The sequence below is a fragment of the Liolophura sinensis genome, chromosome 13, assembly GCF_032854445.1.
Source record: "Liolophura sinensis isolate JHLJ2023 chromosome 13, CUHK_Ljap_v2, whole genome shotgun sequence".
Classification (NCBI taxonomy): domain Eukaryota; kingdom Metazoa; phylum Mollusca; class Polyplacophora; order Chitonida; family Chitonidae; genus Liolophura; species Liolophura sinensis.
The window spans coordinates 6,903,984-6,924,361 of NC_088307.1; the positions used below are offsets into that span (position 1 = coordinate 6,903,984).

The following is a 20,378-nucleotide window of genomic DNA, read 5'->3' on the forward strand; positions in this document are numbered from 1 at the left end:
TTACGGCTTATAACCACTGCAGCAACTGAAGAAAACTTAGCAAAAGTCAGCCACTGTAGTGGATATGAGCTGCATGTAAAGGCCCATCCAATTCTACCAGTTAGTAAGCATCTGATAAAACACACAGAAGTCACTGAATCCCCACAATACTTACAGTTTCTCCCTGCTGGAATCTTTTGGTACTTTTTGCTTTTTATGCTTCTCTTCTTCATCTTCCCTGGAATAAAATAAACCCATTTTTTTCACATATCAATGTTGAACAACAAAACCAGAAACAAAACAAACTAGATTATCTCTTTAAACTGCGGACGAATTTCGAAAGAAAGCTCACTGTGCCTACACATTCCACAAATGGCCATGTGCTGATAAAGGACAATCCACATGGCATGTTTATAGTTTTAGTGTCACCAGTGTAACAATTTCAGCATTGTTGTTGTTGTTTCTGCTGCCAGTTTCAGCTAATTCTTAACTGGGTCATCCAATGAAGTCTATCAGCACATATCTTCTCATTATATCTTATGACACCGTACTCACCAGTCCTCATCAGAAATGTCCTCCTCATTTTCCTCGTCATCCTCATCATTCTCCTCCTCATCCTCCATATCAAGTGTCAGTCTAAACTTACACTCCTCTGTCGCTTTTTGAGCAGCACACAGCTTCTCCATTTCAATCTCCTTCCTACAATTCATTAATATTTATTATTTGATTTGGGTTTTACACAATACTTACGATTTTTTCACAAAGTCATCTATGACTCTATTCCAGACTGAACCTCACATCTACCATTTACAAGGCAGATGGTATATCAATGCTACCTTAACTGCTGAATTCACATATTTGTTAACATCTGTGATAAGACCAAACTCAAAGTTCAACCTAGGTCACTGGACATCTATACAAGCTTTGGAAAGGTACACCAACTATCAGTTACACAATAACTCAGTGAGATGATCATACAGAAAAATATGGTGTCAGTAATCCTCACACTGGGCAAGACATCGGAGCAGTGGGTCAATGCACTGGCTTCTGCAATGTCTCTGTTTTCACGAACAAAGGAAGATAACCTAGTCAACAGGCAATATACACATCCTCAATGTGACCATTGCTGTCCAATGAAAATGGGCGAATTTTGTCGGATTCAGGTATAATATTAGTTACTTTGCTACGGAGTGACAGGATACAGAAAAATATGCTGTCAGTAACGCTCACACTGGGGCACACTGTGTAATTGAGGCATCAACCCAATTCAACCCATAAAACATCTTTCAATTCAGCTATAAAGGGGGATGCAGTTATTGTTTTCGAGAGTTAGTGTTTTCACAACCAAACCAAGAGAAGTAACCTACTCAACAGACACATAAGGCATCGGGTGCAGGGTACAAGAATAGACATATATGTTGCAAATGGGAGTATTTTCTTTTGGGATGTGGGATAAACTGGAGTAGAGAGCAATACCTTCTGACATCTCACCTGTTCATATAAGGCCTCAGTAACTTCTCTCTGGCGTCATTCAACACAGCTTTCTTCAGACTCTCCTTGTGTGATGACTTCCCTGTTCACACACAAAAAGAAAAGACAATAACATTACAAAACCATAATATGGCCTTTACTTCAATTGTCACATTCTGCATTTACATGCATAATTTCGGAGACCATAAAATGTTATAATTAGCAATGAACAAAAGAAACCAGCACAAAAAAAAATATTTCCTTTGAGGCATATTTTATATTTCTTGATAAGGCCCCAATTTTATGCTTATTTTCCTTCAATGGTCGGAAATACTCGGAAATGACATCATTGATGAACATACTGGGAACTCATGACCATCTTAGCACCCCCGATTTGGACACCCACTTATACATCATATTAAGAAATATAAACCAAGCATTTTGTGTCTATTTGAAGTCAGAAATGGCTTTAAGAAATCGGTCAAGTAACACTGACACCTACTTATGCATGGTTTAACTTACATATGGATGGCCTCATTTCATGCGCTCTGACCTCGGCTCTGGCACATTTCAGTCTAACATCCTCATTTGACGGTGGGTACTGCCAAAACAGAACAATCATTCCATGAATATCTTGCTGCAATATATGTTTGTTGTGCTGCAATATGTCTGGTGCAATAGTTAGTCCTGGTCCATTTTTCTTTGATCCCCTCCATGGCTGTTGGTTTCCCTTGGGCTCTACCCAGTTTCCTCCCACCATAATGCTGGTCACCGTCATATGAAACACCAATCACAAATATTTATTTATTTATATGATTGGTGTTTTACGTCCCACTTAAGAATATTCCACATATACGACAACGGCCAGCATTATGGTGAGTGAGAACCGGGCAGAGCCCGGGGAAAACCTAGAACCATTCGCAGGTTGCTGGCAGGCCTTCCCACGTACAGCCGGAGAGGGAGCCAGCATGAGCTGGACTTGAACTCATAGCAACCGCAAAAAAAATAAATCAATAAATAAGTAAATAAATAAATAAATTTTTCTTCGTATTTTGCCACAACCCAACAGATCCTGGCAATTTTGTCTCATAGAAATCCAGTTTTAGACACCTGTATATTCAAGTTGTTCAATCCCCTTTTCGAAAGCAAATAAGTCAAAAATCTAAACTTTATCAGAGATAAATATTTAGTTTTTTGAACAGGTATACTGATATTACTTATTATCTCAACAATCTATTTTTTTTTCTTCACTGTTTCTTTGTACTAGTCCAGATGAAAGTCTCAATGAAAACAAATAAACCTCAACCATGTTTTCAATATTACCACTGGTAATATGGATTCTTGGCTTTGTGTGACGGTCTAAAAGATAAAATAAGCAAACAAAGGTGGGATTTTATATATTTTTTTTATCTTTTGCATTTCCAAAATTTTTTACTGTGATTGTGAACTTATCAACCAATGTGTGAACATAATTAGCCGTAAATCTGTACTCAGCACTGAAGTCTGTCAACCAATTTCCAAATTTTTTGGATATGATTGACCAACAATTAATCTGTTCAAGAAATTTCCTACAGGATGGATGTGAGAACTGAACAGCGGATACATACTATCTCTTCAGATCAATCCCAATACCCTCTTTCTACCAAGCTGAGCAAGAGAGCTGGAGGTATACTGTCTTCAGTAAGCCCTGACAATGGAAATAAAGCACTGGTCTACGGGCTGTAGGAATTCCACTGTTTTCCTTAGACCAGTTTATCTTGTGATATATATGTAAGGATAAAAGATTTTAAGAAAGTCTGAAATTTGCACCACATTCCGCGATGACCAAATGAATCCAGAAACGACAAACAGTTTTGTTACTTACCATTCCGTCTGCATCTTTAAAGTAAGGCACACTGTAATTGGAAAGCTGGTTCTTCCTGGAAATGACAGAGTTGGGTCGGATCAACACCCGGTCTTCTAACTCATGTGACAGTTCATCCTGGTAATCAAGGGGCATAAGGTCAAGAAACAAAACAGTTTTACAACACATAGTAAACAGCAGAGTTGTGACTAGATTAAAATTTTTATTCAAGAGGTGAAGGCCCTACTGCACATGGTAAAGAGCAGGGTTGTGACTGGATAAAAATATCAATGCAAAAAGTAAAGGCGCAAGGTCATCTAAGTCAAGGGTACTTTTCAAGGACACAACAAGAGCTTCTATACATACCTGTCTCTCTGAGTTGGAGGTCAGCAGATCTTCAATGCGCTTCAAGCAGTCCTTGATCACCTCCTGGTAGGCCCTGTTTAATGCCAGGCTGGCCACATACCCAGCATTCTCACCCAGGAGAGACCCACTTCCTCCTCTATTACCAAGATGAACAATCTGAGGGACAGGTAGAGCCAAACACAGCTTTTAACAAAGGGCACCATTTTATAAGGCCTGAATTTATTTAAATCAAATATTTAAGTAAGCTAAACAAGTCTGATTTCTTTACCACGCATATCCCATGAATACCATTCAACGTTGTTCTTTTCCCTATGCCTTCCCATGTTATCTTTCACCTCTTCATCTGCTTGCCGCAGCCTCATACAAGTGAAGTGCCCGGATGACCACAAGCTCACATTTGCCTAGCCATGTGTGCCTTAGATTCCTTGGTATGCTAAAAGCCACCTGCTGCAATGCGAGGGCGAGTAACTAAGTGCACATTAGGTCACAAATTGAGGGAGATGTGATGTTGGTTTGGGGCCATAATTGACTGAATAAAATTTTGTCAAACCGTACGTCAGAGCATTCTCCGACTAGCTTATTTCTCAACCTACTAGCTAGTATACTCGAATTAGAAAACAAGAGGTTACCAAGATCTATTACATACTTCACCATCTTCAAACTCTTCAATCCCATGATCAAGATCGGTGGCTTCTTCGCCCACTGAAAGTGAAAAGGGAGATAAATCTGTTAGATCTGCGCTTCACTGGCAATCTATGAATCATATGTACTGTCATAAGAGGGCTGCTAACTGAAACGATTAAAAGCGTTTAGACGTATGTGAGAGTAGTCTGTCAAATGGCACCTTGGATCAGTCGATGGTCCTCGGTTGGGTTTTCTTCACAATCTTCATCAATGTTCAGGGCATCTTCATCCTCACTTCCATCCAAACCGTTTTCGTCCCCTGAACCATCGTCGTAGTTCCCTTCAAGAGCCAACTGTATACGTTTAATTTCTTCTTGAAGCGTTTCTCTCTCTGAAGCAGATGTCATCGGTTCCTGCATGTCCATAGTGATCTAAAACTTTCCATGCAGTTCAGTCAATTAAACGTCTCTCGCTTCCCGCGACATGTTGACGTCGCCATTTTGCTCTAGCAGTAGACGGATTCGTTCAACGATAAATTCAGGGGCCTGGCGTGTAAGAAGTGAACAAGAAAACGCTGAGATGAGTGAGACTTTTCACAAATTTATAATCTTCCATGCTGAAATGCTTGCAATCTGTCTGAAATATGATTTATGCTAGGCAACGTTGAAATATCGAAAATAATTTCCACATATGAAATGCCGCATAACCCCTAAAATTGTCCTAAATGGTAAAGTCTTTCATCTCGCCGAGTCTCGCGAGCTTTGTCCGGCGAGATTGTGTCTTGTGGTTTAGAAGTGCACGTAGTTGCTGTCCGATTTTAAGCGTAAAACCTCTGAGTTGTATTGAATTTTATTGAACTGACAGACGAATGGAAGATTGTACCAAAGTGCCAGTTATATATCCAAGTCTGTGGTGAAGTGCACAGTTCGTCTACACACAATCTAGGTAACGAAACAACAACTTTTGACAGCTGTCTAAAATCGGTGATGCAATGTCGTTTGTGCTATATTTAAACATTGCATTATAATATAATACATAGTATAAAGTATCCCCCTCCCCTTCAGCAGTTCATTGCTCATATTAATTATGATTGTCTAAAATCATATTTATGAATAATATAGATAACAGAGCAAGCTCTTGTTAACAAGTAAAACTGTTTACTTTTGTGTTTGGTGGCAGAAATGTTTGCTTACAACATACGGACACCAGGTTTCAAAAGACTGTGTGCCAGACACATACACCTCCTCAGCCGAACACATCGTGTTTTCTGCAGACTGTGAATGACCCCATGCGTGGTCCCAGCTTAACTTTGGCGATGCAACTTGTTTAGTTGTTCGGGATAAGCCTACATAGACAGTAAGCCATTGCTCACAGTCTTGATAGAAATCATTGACAGCTGTATTAATTGCATTAGACATAGCTATAATATTTGAAATGTTTAGGTGTACATGTATATGAGCATAGCCAAGTCACCGAGTATTTGTGTGTGTGGTTTGATTTCAACCTCTGGGTCTTGCCGCAGAAAAGATCAGCTGTTCAGTATAGTTCTCTCAAGGACCAATGAAATTGTAGACACAACCGCTGGTGTTCACTCAGGCAGAACCATGAATCATATATATATATACCCACATCTTGAATGTCAGCTCTGTACTTACCAACTTGAGTCTTTATTAATTTCAATGATTTCATGTCTTACAATAGTCATAATAATATTCTGAGTTTATTATTATTTTTTTTATGAGACATTTACCTTTAGCGTGACTATATGCTGTCACATCAGTATAAATTGGAAGCTATGAAGTATTAGATGACCTTGGATATTTGCACAAGTACACTGTAGTACTGTGCTTCAACATGCACCAGGCAGGTCTTATCTTATCCTATTTTTGTATATAAGTACATGTTAAGGTATATTTTGATAGTCATAGTGTTTTATTTTCTTTAATGAGACATTCATGTTTAGCATGACTGTGCATGTGCTGTGGGTTTACATGTAGCGTTAATTTGTAAGATACAGTGTACATGTATGTTGAGAAGATGACCGTGAACATTTGCTTGGGTAGTGTCATTGACCATGCACCTGGCAGGTTATATCTTGTCCTATACATGTATTGTGTGTGTGTGTGTGGGTGTGTGGGTGTGTGTGTGTATATATATATATGTTTCCTCCCATCATAATGCTGGCCACCATCGTATAAGTGGAAGGGGCCTCCGTGGCTCAGTTGGTTAGCGCAATGACCCTGGAGCCTCTCACCAATGCGATCGCTGTGAGTTCAAGTCCAGCTCATGCTGGCTTCCTCTCCAGCCGTACGTGGGAAGGTCTGCCAGCAACCTGCGGATGGTCGTGGGTTTCCCCGGGTTCTGCCCGAAATACTTCCTTGGACATTTTCTCAAGCACTACCGTTCACCATGCAGGTCATGTCTTGTCCTATGTTATACATAAATAGTTTGTGAAGTGGTTTTATTCAGGCATATTCTGGAAACATTATTCTTTGTTGACTTATAAAGCTGCACTTTTTGTGGAGCCCTGAAATTGGCTAATCCAACCAATGTAAATTTGTATCCAGAATCAAATCAAAAATGTGGATAAATTGCACTTAATGTTGCTCTTTCATATGCGCAAAAGGTTGAGGAAAATTAACGTACATGTGTCTTTCAATAATCATAGTGTTTTGTTTCTTTATTAACAAGGTATTCGTGATTAGCTATACACCGCGAGTACGTGTTTAGAGATATGGTGTTGATAATGTCCCTGGATATTTGCTCAACCACTGTCATTCAGAACGCACCAGGCAGGTCATATGTTGTCCAACATTATGTATAAATATACATGTATCTACTTTGGGACAAAAAAAAAGCCTTGTTGCTTTGACAGCATATACATAGAAATTAATTGAGCCCTTGATGAAAGAAAACATTACCTGGATAACTTCAGTTTTGCTGAGTCACTACTCTTGTGGGTTTGGTAGTTTTGGAGGTTTTCTGTTGTTGCATTGGACAAAATCTAATCAGACTGAAAGCATTGGGAGTGAATGCTGTAACAATAGACATAACTGACAGTTGTTGTAGTATGTTAAGATAACAGGACAGCAGTGTCAAACATGTAAGAACAAACATGCTTGTCTATTAAATAAATTACTGTAGTTCTTTGTACAGTATTTGTTCAAGCATATTCTGAAGGCATCATTCTATGATGTTTTTGTCTCCAAAATCAAATTTAAAATGTGCATAAATTGTGCCGAAAATTGAGCATATGAGAAAAGGTCTTTTAGGGTGTAATACAGTATGGCATTTTAAAGGTCATGATGTGAGATTGTTGTCTGATGCTCTAATTTATATGCACGTATACAAGCAGAGAATTATCGTGTTTGTGACAGAGTAACAATGAAAATGCGACAAACAATCAAGTCACTATCAACCAACATGTCACAGGTTGTGACAAAGTACAAACTCGTGTTAACAGTTGTGTTTGCTTTGTGGAGATATTTCGGAACATATAAATCTACCCATGCTCCAGGGGGCCTCCATGGCTCAGTCGGTTAGCGCACTAGCACAGCGTAATGACCCAGGAGCCTCTCACCAATATGGTCGCTATGAGATCAAGTCCAGCTCATGCTGGCTTCATCTCCGGCCATAAGTGGGAAGGTCGGTCAGCAACCTGCGGATGGTCATGGGTTCCTCCCGGGCTGTGCCTGGTTTCCACCCACCATAATGCTGGCCACCGTCATATAAGTGAAATATTCTTGAGTACGGCGTAAAACACCAATCAAATAAATAAATAAATAAACCTATGCTCCAGTGACCGGCGTTTGGCCTCATTCCCAGTGGTCTGTTTCTCAATGTGCAGTCACAAATGTACCAATTACGGACTGATTTCTCAAAATGTGCTCTTCTCAGATTCTTGTATGTCTTGAAGAGTGAGGCCAGGATAAGGTATAATATGGGAAGTGTGTGTGTGTGTGTTTCAACTTAAGTATGTGATCACAAGGCTCTATACAGGGTATGTGACCTTGGACAAGTAACAGTTCACTCTAAAGTACACAGTCTTCCCATGTACGCTTTTTTTCTCCAAATACGCGGATCTGCATATAAGTCAAAGAAAACAGTGAAATAAAGTATATATCAAATGAGTACGTGGGAAGGTCTGCCACCAACCTGTGGATGGTCGTGGGTTTCCCCTGGGCTCATAGGAAGGTTGCCAGCAACCTGCAGATGGTCATGGGTTTCCTTCAGACTCCATAATGCTGGCTGTTCTTGTACATGTGTGAGGGAATTACACTTTCCTGCTGAGTACAGCATAAGACTCCATTCAAATAAAAAGATACGTAAAGACAGGAAGAGAGGGCCTTACAAATACACAGCGTGCTAGCAGTCAGTCTTGCCTCACTGCTGTGGATGCGTGATAGCATGTGGGCCCAGAAGCAGGACACCTGGCACCTTTCATGGTGTACATAGTGCCTATATACACATAGAAGTAGAATATGGTCATCACCATGGGAACCTGATACATACAGTACTGGTACCTTTCTAAGTTATGTACCTACATGCAACTTGCATTTTGTGAAACAGGCCCTTAAGTTTGATCAGGTCAAATGTGTATGTACAGCTACCAAAGGTTTTTCTTCCCCTTAACAATCATTGCTAGGTTTGAGTCTGATGCCGTATTGTCCTGGATTTCATCATTGTAATCCTGTCTTTCTGGTTTTCTAAAGAAATAAATTAAATGCATAGACTTCAACTGTTTATTACGAATGTCAATGTTACAGGATCAACACAAGTTTTGTTTCCTTGAGGCCATCCAGTGCACAGTCACTGCCTAGATATGGCGGCTTTGGCATCTCTCCGAGGTGAGTCTGTTGTGTATAGTGTTTTTTTGTTTTTTTTTAATTTTGATACAATGAAAACATTGAGAGAGCAAAAAAATTATGTTAAATCTCCAAAGAAAGCTTAAGAGTAGGGCCCTTTTTGGGAGGATCTGCCAGGTTATGTTCAACAAATATAAATTTTTTCATGGCCGATGTGGCCTCCAAATGAAGGCAAAAACTGTGCCTGCTTTTCCTTGGAAATTTGCACCTCACTTTCACCTGGATAATACACTTAGATGATGGGATTTACTTAATATGCATGGAAAAGTTGGTACCTCGTGACAGCCTAAGGAGATGTTTCATAAGGTTACATGCATACATGCAATCCAATATCCTAAAGGTAACTGATTGCATTCACACACTATTGGCTTCTCTGTGTCTTTTGTAATAGATGTAACTATTACTTTTGATTTTGAGTAAATTCTACTTTTCGCTCATTTTTCATTGAAAAATTTGTCTTAAATTTATGAGAAACAATCGCAATTATGGAATGAGAATATAATTTCCTTGCAGTTTAATGCAGACAGTGATGAGACTACATGACAACACATTCACATCTGGATGTGCGCTGATATCCTCTGCACAAACACTGGAAAGACATGTTTACAACGGACACACACTACAGAGGCCCATAATCCTCACTGTGCATGCATCACTCCCTATACCTTTCGCTTTACATCACTGCCTCCGCAAATGAATTTTGTACAGAAGTCAGAAAATGCAAACAATCCGCATAAACCTTTGTCTCTAACAATACTTTTTACACATACATCCTCTTTATCTAGAGTGTGTACAAAATGATTGCAACCTAAACCTAAAACAACTTTATTGATGACTGCTGATAAAATAGTTCTGTGGGAGGACGCACATGATGTGGCTAAGCATATACAAGCCTATGTGTGTCTCACAGGCTCTTAAGGTCAAGCAAACCCAGGTCAGGTCATATCAAAGATGTTGAAAATGGTACTTGTTGCTGCCTCGCTTGGTGCTCAGTACTATGGGGTTAGAGCAAGGAAACAGGATTGGTTGGTCCGGTGTCGGTATAATGTGACTGGGTGAGGTGTCATGTCTGGTGTCTTCGGCATAATACTTCAGTGGTGGCAGCACTTTGGGGGCATGGACTCGCCCTGCCACAAGGAGACACGTGATATATACACTTGCTTAATGACTCCTCACCATCATATGACTGAAAAATTGTTAAGTACGACATTAAACCCTAAGCATTCATTCATTCGTTCATTCCTAAGGTCAAACTTGACTTGGGGTGGCATGTCCTGTAAGGAGTATGACAGAGACCATCCAAAGTGATGATGCAGAACATCTCTATTGTGTACTTCCCCACTTTAAATCCAGCTTTTGTTTTCTTCTTTAGGTTAATAATCAACAGTCTGAAGATGATAGAAAAGATAGCCACTATAAAAGGGAGGTAACCCCCCTGCCTTTGCCAGACCTGGCCACAAGATGGCGGCAGTGAAGGGCGGGACAGAGGGTAAAGATGTCACTGAGCTGTTTGACCTCCTGGAATCAAATGACACACAAGTTGTGGCAGAAATCAAACAGCTTATACAAGAAAACCTGAGCTCAAGTGAGTTTTGATTGGACATTTTTGTTCTGAGCATAATTGTGGTGTTAGAAGCAAAGAAAACATTAAAATGAAGTACATGTAGTGCATTAAACACTGTCTAGAAAATTAGTTTGAAATATTTCATTTTGCCAACCGAGTAAAATGGTTTGAAAACATCAGATTCTACAGTGGTCTGTGATTGATGGATTTTCAGTGACGTCACATCCATGTTTTTTTCTCAAAACAGTCTTGTCAAGGTCCATTCTGCAAATGCATTCATAGCTGTACGTGTAAATGGGCATTTGGAGTATTGAAATTGAGCAGTATGTGTGTTATTTTTAAAATGGCAAAAATGAGATATCACTGCTCTTAATATGGTCAGAAAAGGTCACCGTAGAATCCAAACTCTCAAATGTATTTCACCAGGCTGAAAAAATCGTAAAACATAAATCCAACTATTTTTGTGGACACTGTTTAATGGTCTTTCATCTGACATGTCTGTCACATCTGTGACTTCCTTGTCTTTGAGTAACAAGATTTCAATTTTAGACTACACCATGTAGAACGTTACGTACATGTATATATTATTGTATGTGTGATTCTTGGATTATGTGAACCATTTTTTGAATTTCTTGTACTTTTTATTAAAAAAACAATGTTTATTTTTTTTTTTTTTTTGACTGTTATTGTGTACCAGCGCGAGAGTCCTGGTTGTTGCACAGTCTCCTTGATTATTACTATGTCAGCCAATCAGAACGCACCATGGAGATTCTGGCGGGTGTGCGTGAGCCACATGACAAGGTAACTGCATGTAGTTGCACACCTATAAGGTGACACCCATATGGTTTGAGGCCTTTTCTCATGATTCACATTACACAAATTACTGACTCATTCACTGATATGAAATTTTACATCCCGTCCATGTAAAGGGTAGACTGCATTTTCCTTAAATAGATTGAAGTCATAGACATTGTGGAGTCTAGTAGTATACCTGTTAGTTGAGTAGTATAGCTGTGAAACCCAGTAGTATATGTGTGAAGTCTAGTAGTATAGTTGCGGAGTCTAGTGGGATATCTGTGGAGTCTAGCCATATAGCTGTGGAGTCAAGTAGTATAGCTGTGGAGTCTAGTCTGGATTTTACTGAAACTGCGAAAGATTTTATGTTCGACACTTACAAGTTAAATGTACACTGTAATGTTAGTCATTGATATACCTATTGACTTGTGGATTTCATGCTACCCTTTATGAAAATTTAACCCATTTTCTTTTAGAACTGAATTAGCACTTCAGATTTTGGAACGTTCACTCCAGCATAGTTCAGTTAGCCTAGTTTACTTGTCAAGTCCTTACCTTAGTGGTGACATTTCTTGACCCAGTATCAGTTGTCTCCCTTTATTAGAGCTGACTCACTCCTCAATATTGCCTTTCCTCTATATTTTCCCAGCATCTCTTTGACAAGCTAAATGATGGTTTGAAACATGCGCATCATAAACTACTGACCCTGAGGTTGTTGCTGTTCACTGTGATCAAGCAGCCATCTTGGATTCACAAACTGGTCCACTCTTCTGTCTTCAACAACATTATCAAGTGTCTGAAGGTAATGTATCAAGGTTCGAAATGTGCTTGCCAATGTGGCTGATTTATGTTTGACTTACTTTCCAAGTTGGCCAAAACAATGTTGATTCACACAAATTTATTTCCAGTACATAGAGAAATATTTCAGTGACGAGTAACTTTCAGCCATTACCTCAGCGAACGCTGTCTGTGCTTGTCTTGGGAAATATAAAGGCTGTGAACAGCTTAAGTTTTTGGATTAGATCCGTCACTGAATGTACCCTACGCGGATATCACTCTTGAATTTCATTCATGTCTTGGACCTCATGATAATTTCATTAATTTAATAGCATTGCTCTAGGACAAATTCACCAGTGGAATTTCCCTCTAGTGGTAGAAACTCTTGTTCCTCGTATGCAGGAGTAATTATACTCTGTATGTCATTCATTTGAAGTAGATTAAAGAATTTGTTCTATATGGAAAAAAAAAATGTGACCACTTTATGTTGAGGAAGAGCCACATTTTTGGTCTTCATTAATATTCATGATATACTTTCTCTACATCAGTCATTGGGATACATGAGGTGGTGGGTTCAATCCCAGCCTTGGACGTAGGATTTTTGAGAAACCCCTGCTCCTTTTGTTCTCTGGATATTAGTGGCAATAAGCTGTTTTCAGGGCTGATATGCTCATTTGTGTGATCTGACATGAAGTTTGCTGGCGATAAACATACCTTCCATATTTACAGCATATGTGCGTTAAAGACCTCCAAAAACTCAAAGTATGCATCACTAAATAGACCACTTAAAACTATGCATAAATAGACTTTCATTTATTTTATTAGATTTTTGTCAGAGTTAAAGGCGTTCAAACATTTGAATTCTAAGGTGGGCTTTACTGTCAGAGTTTAGGAACTCTGATGTCACAAGAAGTCACTAACCATGACACTGAATGTTGGAATACTGTAAATGCTTTTTTATTCGTGCGGTATTATTAACATTTGTGGAATTGCAGTAAACACATTTCTGGGAAAATAAGCACCATCAAATACAAAACCCATGTAAGTAATTTATTAATGTAGCATGTGTTACACAGTTATAAATTCATTAATATGCACTAGAAATAAGCAATTAGAAATAGCTAATTAGAATGTATTCCGGCTTTCACAAATCATGCTTAATTGGTTGTCAGTTAATCTTGCTTTCTTTAAAGGAGGCTTAGCTCCGTTTAAGTATAGCCACAATGCGGCGTTGTAGTTGATTTATTGCCGTGGTTAGAGACATACAAATCGATAATTTGCACTGATATGATGTACGTGATATGATATACATACGATGAGAATGGCTGTTTTTTTATCAATTGTACTTGGCTTCCAGTCAGATCATCTTTCCGACGCACGCGTTACCACACTTCACACTTCCTTTTCGTAATGATTATTTCTGAGAAATTTACTCAAATCTGTCACAGTTCACTCAAAGTTTCACTCACACTGCTGATGCATGAGAATTAAACAGTGGGATTTATTTATATCACATTTAATCCTTCGTCTTCTCCCGGAGTGAGTGACACGAATAATTGCTAACACCTCAGGTAAGGGCTTCATCTTATAAAGATTAACAGTCTTCAGAAGATTAAAAGCTTAGGAGGATTAACTTACTTTGACTGATTAAGTTACTGTATTGTATAGAATTTTTGTCACATCTTACAGGTACAAACAAGTTTAAATGATAATATTGTTACTTGAATGCTTGAGTTATTTTATTACTTGAATTTTGATTTTCGTTTATCAGTTGTTCAAAAATTCTGTTACAATCCACGAAAGTTGATTCTCATGAATGTGTCTTCTTACCAAACCCGGGAAAGTTTATGTCCACAAATAAAAGGCATTTACAGTAACTCTTTTTTACCCATGAGTGAAAGATTACTAAAATAATGTTCCCAAAAATGTATTCCTTCTGGGGGAAAAAAAGGTAATGTGACGTCAGAGTTCATAGATACTGTCAATATGGCTCATAAAGCCCATCATAGTATTCAAATATTTGAACGCCTTTCAACACTTACAAAAAGTCTGAAAAAAATAAGAGTATAAATATAAATAAGTATTATAGCTCATAGTTTTCAGATGTCTGTATGATGAACCTTACTTCATATTCCAGCTTTCATTTATTTTAAACTTGCTCTGCAGTTGAAAATGTGTGCCTCATGATGAAAAGGTTGTCTTAGTTTCTTACCCAAGGGCTTTTGGTTTATTCTTTGCATGTTGATATCCTTAGCCTAGAGCCTGACCCTCCAATGGAATAGTGCATTTCACCTGAGGTCAGAAGTTCATAAGGGCCTAGAAATGATACTTCAGACACCAACATTTTTCTGACAAGGAATTAATCAGATTTCACACCAAACTGAAATAAGGTGGATGAATCAACCCAAATACATCACTTGATATGAGCTACACTTTAGGTGAAGTACAGTAAGCCAGATAGCGTTTTCTAGAACTTTTCAAAATACTCGTGTGGCCCTATGAAAGTATAAGGCTGATGAATCAACCAGAATCAAGCAAAATGACTGGCCCCGATAGCACAGTTGGTAGAGTCTGCTTCGGGAGCGGTAGATTCAGGGTCAATCTTGGCTCATGTGAGTGAGTGAGTGAGTGCTTACCAAAGACCTTAAAAGAGGAAGTTGTAATTTCCTTGCTTGGTGTTCTGCATGAAGGGGATAGTGCAACGACTGGTTGACCCGTATCAGTATAATGGCTCGGGCGGGCGGCTTACTTGTCTTCGGTAAGTCGTCTCAGTGAAGCAGCACAAGATAAAAGAGCTTTGGAAAATCCATCCTGCAACAAGGATGCACATTACATGCACTCTAAGGATTCCTTTGTCATCATATGAGTGAAAAATTGTTAAGTACAATGTTAAACCCCAAGCACTCATTCACTCACTCAAGCAAAATGTGACACAGGAAAACATGTAAACCTAAGGTTAAACACCAGTCAATAATTCGATCATTCCAGTATGACATGGACATCCCCACCCTGATGACTGGAGTCCTGGTAGTGACAAATTACCTGCCTGTGGAGCCTGTGTCAATCACCTGTCACCTTAATGACATCTTTGATGTTTTCACTAGACTTCTGACATTCAGCAAGAAAAAGACAGGTGAGCCTATCTGTGTTATTATATATGGGCTGATGCCACAAATGAGTTTCGAATTGCTGTAACTGCCTTTTTTTTCGCTGACATTATTTTGCACGGATTGGCAACAACAACAAATTTACTGGATTTAAATTTCGCGGATACAGGGGGAGGCTTTAGCGTTGAGAGTGAACACAGCATGATTGGCTTTAAAATTAGCATTTAATCTGCCTGTAGAGTGTATGATGCCATTCTTTATGTCTGTAAATGTATTCTTGCATACTAGTAAGCTAAAATAAATTTGTTTGAAACTCACAAAAATTCAGGTCATTTAACCTTGTTCTTCTTGAACCCCCTTTACCTCTGTAGTGGAAAGATTTTATGCTGGTTGCATATTTCACGGAAAAAGCATGACCGCAAAATCTGAGAAAGTAAATGTCTCGTAAATAAAAAGGCATTTACAGTACCCGAATTCTTCAACATTTCAACCACCTCTGCAACCAATATTTTGAAACATTCTGAGAGAACTGTTGGGTGTAGAGAAATAGTTTGCCCAGTTTTAGGAAACTTGTGTCTCTGTTAACACTAACAAATCATTTTAGCCTCATTTTCATAATAATTGTATATATAAATTCGAAAAGGGTAAAGATTTATAGTAAGTCAATTTTAAAACTTCCAACACACTTCCAACCAGCCCATGGGTATGAGTGAAAAAGCTTTAAGGACTGTGTTAAACAACTGTCAAATGAATACATAAATTGCCTTGAAACAGAAGTAAACCTCATCAAGAGCACAGCTCCACTAGGTTTTAATGTACATGTGCATGTCACCTCATTAAATGTATGTGTTCACCTGTGTAACCCAGCAGAAGGACAGAGCCTTGTTCATTAAGCACATGCAATGTGATGTTGTCATATGTACGATTTATGGATACTTTGCTATGAATCACTGCAGTGTTCAGTGCAAAATACTCTGTGTAACTATAAAAAGATGGCCGATGTATTGATTTTATATGGGGAGTCGGCAGCTGTTTGACATGAATTACTGAATCTATGCCGTGAATTTACTGTTCACAAATTAAATCAGTTTAGTGATGGATGGGTGTATATCTCTCATGGGCCAAGTAATTATTGTGACAAATTGAAACTGATTCATTTAGGTCTTAAATTTTGTAGAAACAGGCTTAAAACGGAGATTTTTATTTTAACACTGTGTGATCAAAAAATCCCCAAGAGTACCCCCTTTTTATACTGGCATCAACCATTATGTTTTTCCCTGTTGGAATCCCTCACTTCCCTAATTGTTTTGGAGCCAGATATGTTCTGTTTGGGATATCCTGTACACCATCAACACTGCTTAATTAGCAAGAGATAATTTAGAACAATTATTAGATCAATATTAAGTAGAAGTGAAAACGTGTTTTTGAGTGAGGTGCAAAGAAGTCAAGTTTCAGAAATGTTTGGACATTTAAAAGAAAATTTACTTGTCACATTAGGCAGGTTACCATGCGGCAACCCCAGCTATGGAAACACAATTAATGAAGGAAAAGTTGTCATAAAGTTGTCATAAACCCAACACAGGTTGATGCGACATAAGTGAAAATGTTTGCTGCATTCTAATTCATTCTTCTTGAGGGAGAACTGAAATAATTACTTTATTTCTGAATGTTATAACATAAATTCTGGCCAATCTATATGTACCTGTAGGCCTATATATATACCTGTAGCTCTATATATAACTACAAAGGAAAGAATCTCTATAGGCCTATCTCTATGTATGGCTTTCGATTTTCTCACCCCTTTTCATTTGATCAACCTCACACTTTCCTGATCCAGGTGTATTGCTAGGGATCAAATCCAGACCAATGTTGAGTATATATTTGAAATCATGTATATTGTAGTACTGGGTACTCCCTTTAAAAAAAATTATCTGTAATATTTTGTTAAGGTGCCTGTCGCAGGGATCTGTGTTCGACTTAAAGAGCCTTGTGTTTATCCCTGGACAAAGTGTATTTTGCTAATTTACCCATTTTGCCAGGGAAATACTCTTAAGCGGTATATGGTCAGTGGATCTTAGCAGACAAGAGGCCATGGAAATTTGTCCCTTTGGTCATGGATAGTCATGAAAAAGTCATGGAATTTGATTTACCTGTAGGTGTACAAACCCTGAGTAAATGTCACAAAATATTATTTTTGGTTCTGAATCTTATAGTAGAATGTACTATTCTAGCAAACCTCGAAGCACCTTTCTAAAATCAACAGAACTCTGAGAATCAGGCCAAATGGGCAAGTGAAGTCATGGACAAAATTTATGGCCATTAGGGTACTTTTATTTGTTGGATGTTTCATTATATAGGACACAAAAGGTGAGGATTACTGGCCTTGCCAAGGGAATTGAGGATTACCTTACTCTCACTACCCATGGGGCAGTGGAAACAATAAGCGATCAAAAATGCTTGTGTGGCCATGGAGGCTTGTATGGCCATTTACGCTTGTGTAGCCATGTAGGCTTGTGTAGCCATGTAGGCTTGTGTGGCCATTTACGTTTGTGTAGCCATGTAGGCTTGTGTGGCCATTTAGGCTTGTGTAGCCATGTAGGCTTGTGTAGTCATGTAGGCTTGTGTGGCCATTTACGTTTGTGTAGCCATGTAGGCTTGTGTGGCCATTTAGGCTTGTGTAGCCATGTAGGCTTGTGTAGTCATGTAGGCTTGTGTGGCCATTTACGTTTGTGTAGCCATGTAGGCTTGTGTGGCCATTTAGGCTTGTATGGCCATTTACGCTTGTGTAGCCATGTAGGCTTGTGTAGCCATGTAGGCTTGTGTGGCCATTTACATTTGTGTAGCCATGTAGGCTTGTGTGGCCATTTAGGCTTGTGTGGCCATTTAGGGTTGTGTAGCCATGTAGGCTTGTGTGGCCATGTACGCTTGTGTGGCCATGTACGCTTGTGCGGCCATTTACGCTTGTTTAGCCATGTAGGCTTGTGTGGCCATTCACGCTTGTGTGGCCATGTAGGCTTGTGTGGCCATTTACACTTGTGTAGCCATGTAGGCTTGTATGGCCATTTATGCTTGTGTAGCCATGTAGGCTTGTGTGGCCATGTACGCTTGTGTGGCCATGTAAGCTTGTGTGGCCATTTATGTTTGTGTAGCCATGTAGGCTTGTGTGGCCATTTACGCTTGTGTGGCCAGTCATGCTTGTGTGGCCAGTCATGCGTGTGTGGCCATTTACGCTTGTGTGGCCATTTACTTGAGTGGGGTATTTAGCAACAATCAAAAAATAAATCAATAAATATTTATTTGTTGTTTTTCTTTTGTTTTTGTTTGTTTGTTTGTTTTTTTTGTTTTTTTTTTTGCTTTTGTTAGTAAAAAATAAAATATTAGGTCGCAAGAGAATGTATAAGAAATCAATCAATTGCAATAAATCGGTCAGTCTGTGTTTGGTTTCAGGTAACATCCCAGACATCTTCCTGCTTCACCTGCAAGTGGCCGTGTACGCACTCTTTCACCGCCTCTACGGGATGTTCCCTTGCAACTTCCTGGCGTACCTGCGCCACCATTTCATAAAGCGTGAACACCACGACGTATACCAGGAAGTTTTTAAGGTTAAGAATTTTGTCATACTACCAAAGTTATATACCATCTGGTCAGGACTTTACTTTCGATAGGGTTCACCAGCCCTCTACAAAGGGAAGCAAATCTTGTAAGTTGTGAAACGGCAGTGCCATCTATCTGTTTGAATAACAGTATCAGCTATGACAATTCATGATTACTGGTGGTGATATTGAAATCAGATGTATTGTTATTTAATTAGGTACATGTGGAGGGCACTGCTGTTTCATGAGTTACAAGATTTGTTTCCCTTTGTAGAAGGCTGGAGAACCCCATTCTTCATCACATCTCCTGTAAACTGAAACTAAGGGAATCTAAGCTGATTCATGTAAAGTGACAAGCATTTTTTGCGAAAAGACGAAATGTTCTAAAATTGCCAGTCTCTATTAGGATTACCAGACTTTCTTTGGAAAAGTGGACACGAAAGTTTCATATCAGTAAAGTTATGAACATGGAATCTACAAAATCTGTTCAGTTTTTGTTTGCAGTAAAATCTTAACTTGGAGAAGGAGTTTTATGGTGTCTGATTTAATAGTGGCAGATTCTCGTAAAACGGAAAAAATGAAATACATTTGAAACATTGGATTCTACGGTATCCTGTTTTGGCCATGTTGGGACCAGTGAAGTCACATCAGGTTCCTGCCACTTAACATGCACAGACTGCTAGATTTCTTTGTTCTAAATGCATATTACTTGGTTTCTTTGTACATGTGTGTAGGGGTTCCAGCCAGCAGGGGGAACAAGAAGGGGTCGGTGATAGGCCGTCTCCCACTACCCTACTTCTCCTGCTGGTTGGGACAGTTGCGAGAACAGTACTATTGGTTGTATTGTTGCTTTTTGTGTGTATGTAGCTTCACTTTTCAATCCACACAATGCTTTATCTTGTTTTATATGTATATGTATTTTTTTATTGGACTCTGAAGTACATGCTTCCAATATATTGTTTTCTCTGTGAAGGCCATGGGGAAGAACAGTTCCAGTGTAAATTGACCCAGCAACCATCAGTAAATAAAGATATTCAGGGTTTCTGCTAGGCCCGTTTTGGAACCGGTAAACGGAACCAAAAGCTACCAAAAATTCCCCTTCAAACTAGCAAAATGAAATAAAGGAAAGGCTTTTCAATCACCAGTGGAATGTTTGCATCCTTTTACAGATGTGTTGACAGTAATAAATAGTAAAAGCACCAAAGAAACCAATCCCACAGACTCACCACACTCTTGTGTATCCACTGCATCACCACCGAGTCCCGTTCTGGATTCTCGTCAAACTTTCTGTTTTTAGTATCACTGTCTGAACCCTTTGACCCATTGCATGCGGGGATAGTGCATGCAGCACTAATAGCCCAACTTGCTACAGCATAATAGCTAGAACACATAGGT

General features: G+C 39.0%; 2 protein-coding genes across 2 annotated transcripts in view; one reads left to right on the plus strand and one right to left on the minus strand.

Annotated features, from left to right (window-relative positions):
- Nucleotides 1–137: 137 nt before the first annotated feature.
- On the minus strand, nucleotides 138–4,807 carry LOC135480640 (leiomodin-3-like). The gene is made up of 8 exons (XM_064760533.1): nucleotides 4,503–4,807; nucleotides 4,305–4,360; nucleotides 3,659–3,814; nucleotides 3,314–3,430; nucleotides 1,972–2,050; nucleotides 1,471–1,552; nucleotides 535–678; nucleotides 138–217 (listed from the first exon to the last, which is right to left on the minus strand). Exons 1-8 carry the CDS (start codon nucleotides 4,705–4,707, stop codon nucleotides 151–153), a joined length of 906 nt encoding a protein of 301 aa, XP_064616603.1. The 5' UTR covers nucleotides 4,708–4,807; the 3' UTR covers nucleotides 138–150.
- Nucleotides 4,808–5,063: 256 nt separating this feature from the next.
- The window catches only part of LOC135480444 (hamartin-like), a 51,082-nt gene continuing 35,767 nt past the window's right edge, over nucleotides 5,064–20,378 (plus strand). The window contains exons 1-7 of the mRNA XM_064760278.1: nucleotides 5,064–5,227; nucleotides 9,049–9,129; nucleotides 10,520–10,732; nucleotides 11,409–11,512; nucleotides 12,156–12,308; nucleotides 15,272–15,416; nucleotides 18,838–18,992. Coding sequence (XP_064616348.1) covers nucleotides 10,609–10,732; nucleotides 11,409–11,512; nucleotides 12,156–12,308; nucleotides 15,272–15,416; nucleotides 18,838–18,992 — 681 coding nt within the window. The 5' untranslated portion in view covers nucleotides 5,064–5,227; nucleotides 9,049–9,129; nucleotides 10,520–10,608. The remainder of the gene's footprint in view (nucleotides 5,228–9,048; nucleotides 9,130–10,519; nucleotides 10,733–11,408; nucleotides 11,513–12,155; nucleotides 12,309–15,271; nucleotides 15,417–18,837; nucleotides 18,993–20,378) is intronic.

Coding starts and splice junctions, on each gene's coding strand:
- LOC135480640 (XM_064760533.1), bottom strand. CDS start 4,707: ATGGACATGCAGGAACCGATGACATCTGCTTCAGAGAGAGAAACGCTT. Junction 4,361..4,502: donor GGACCATCGACTGATCCAAG/GTGCCATTTGAC, acceptor TTTCACTTTCAG/TGGGCGAAGAAGCCACCGAT. Junction 1,553..1,971: donor TGAAATGAGGCCATCCATAT/GTAAGTTAAACC, acceptor GTGTGTGAACAG/GGAAGTCATCACACAAGGAG.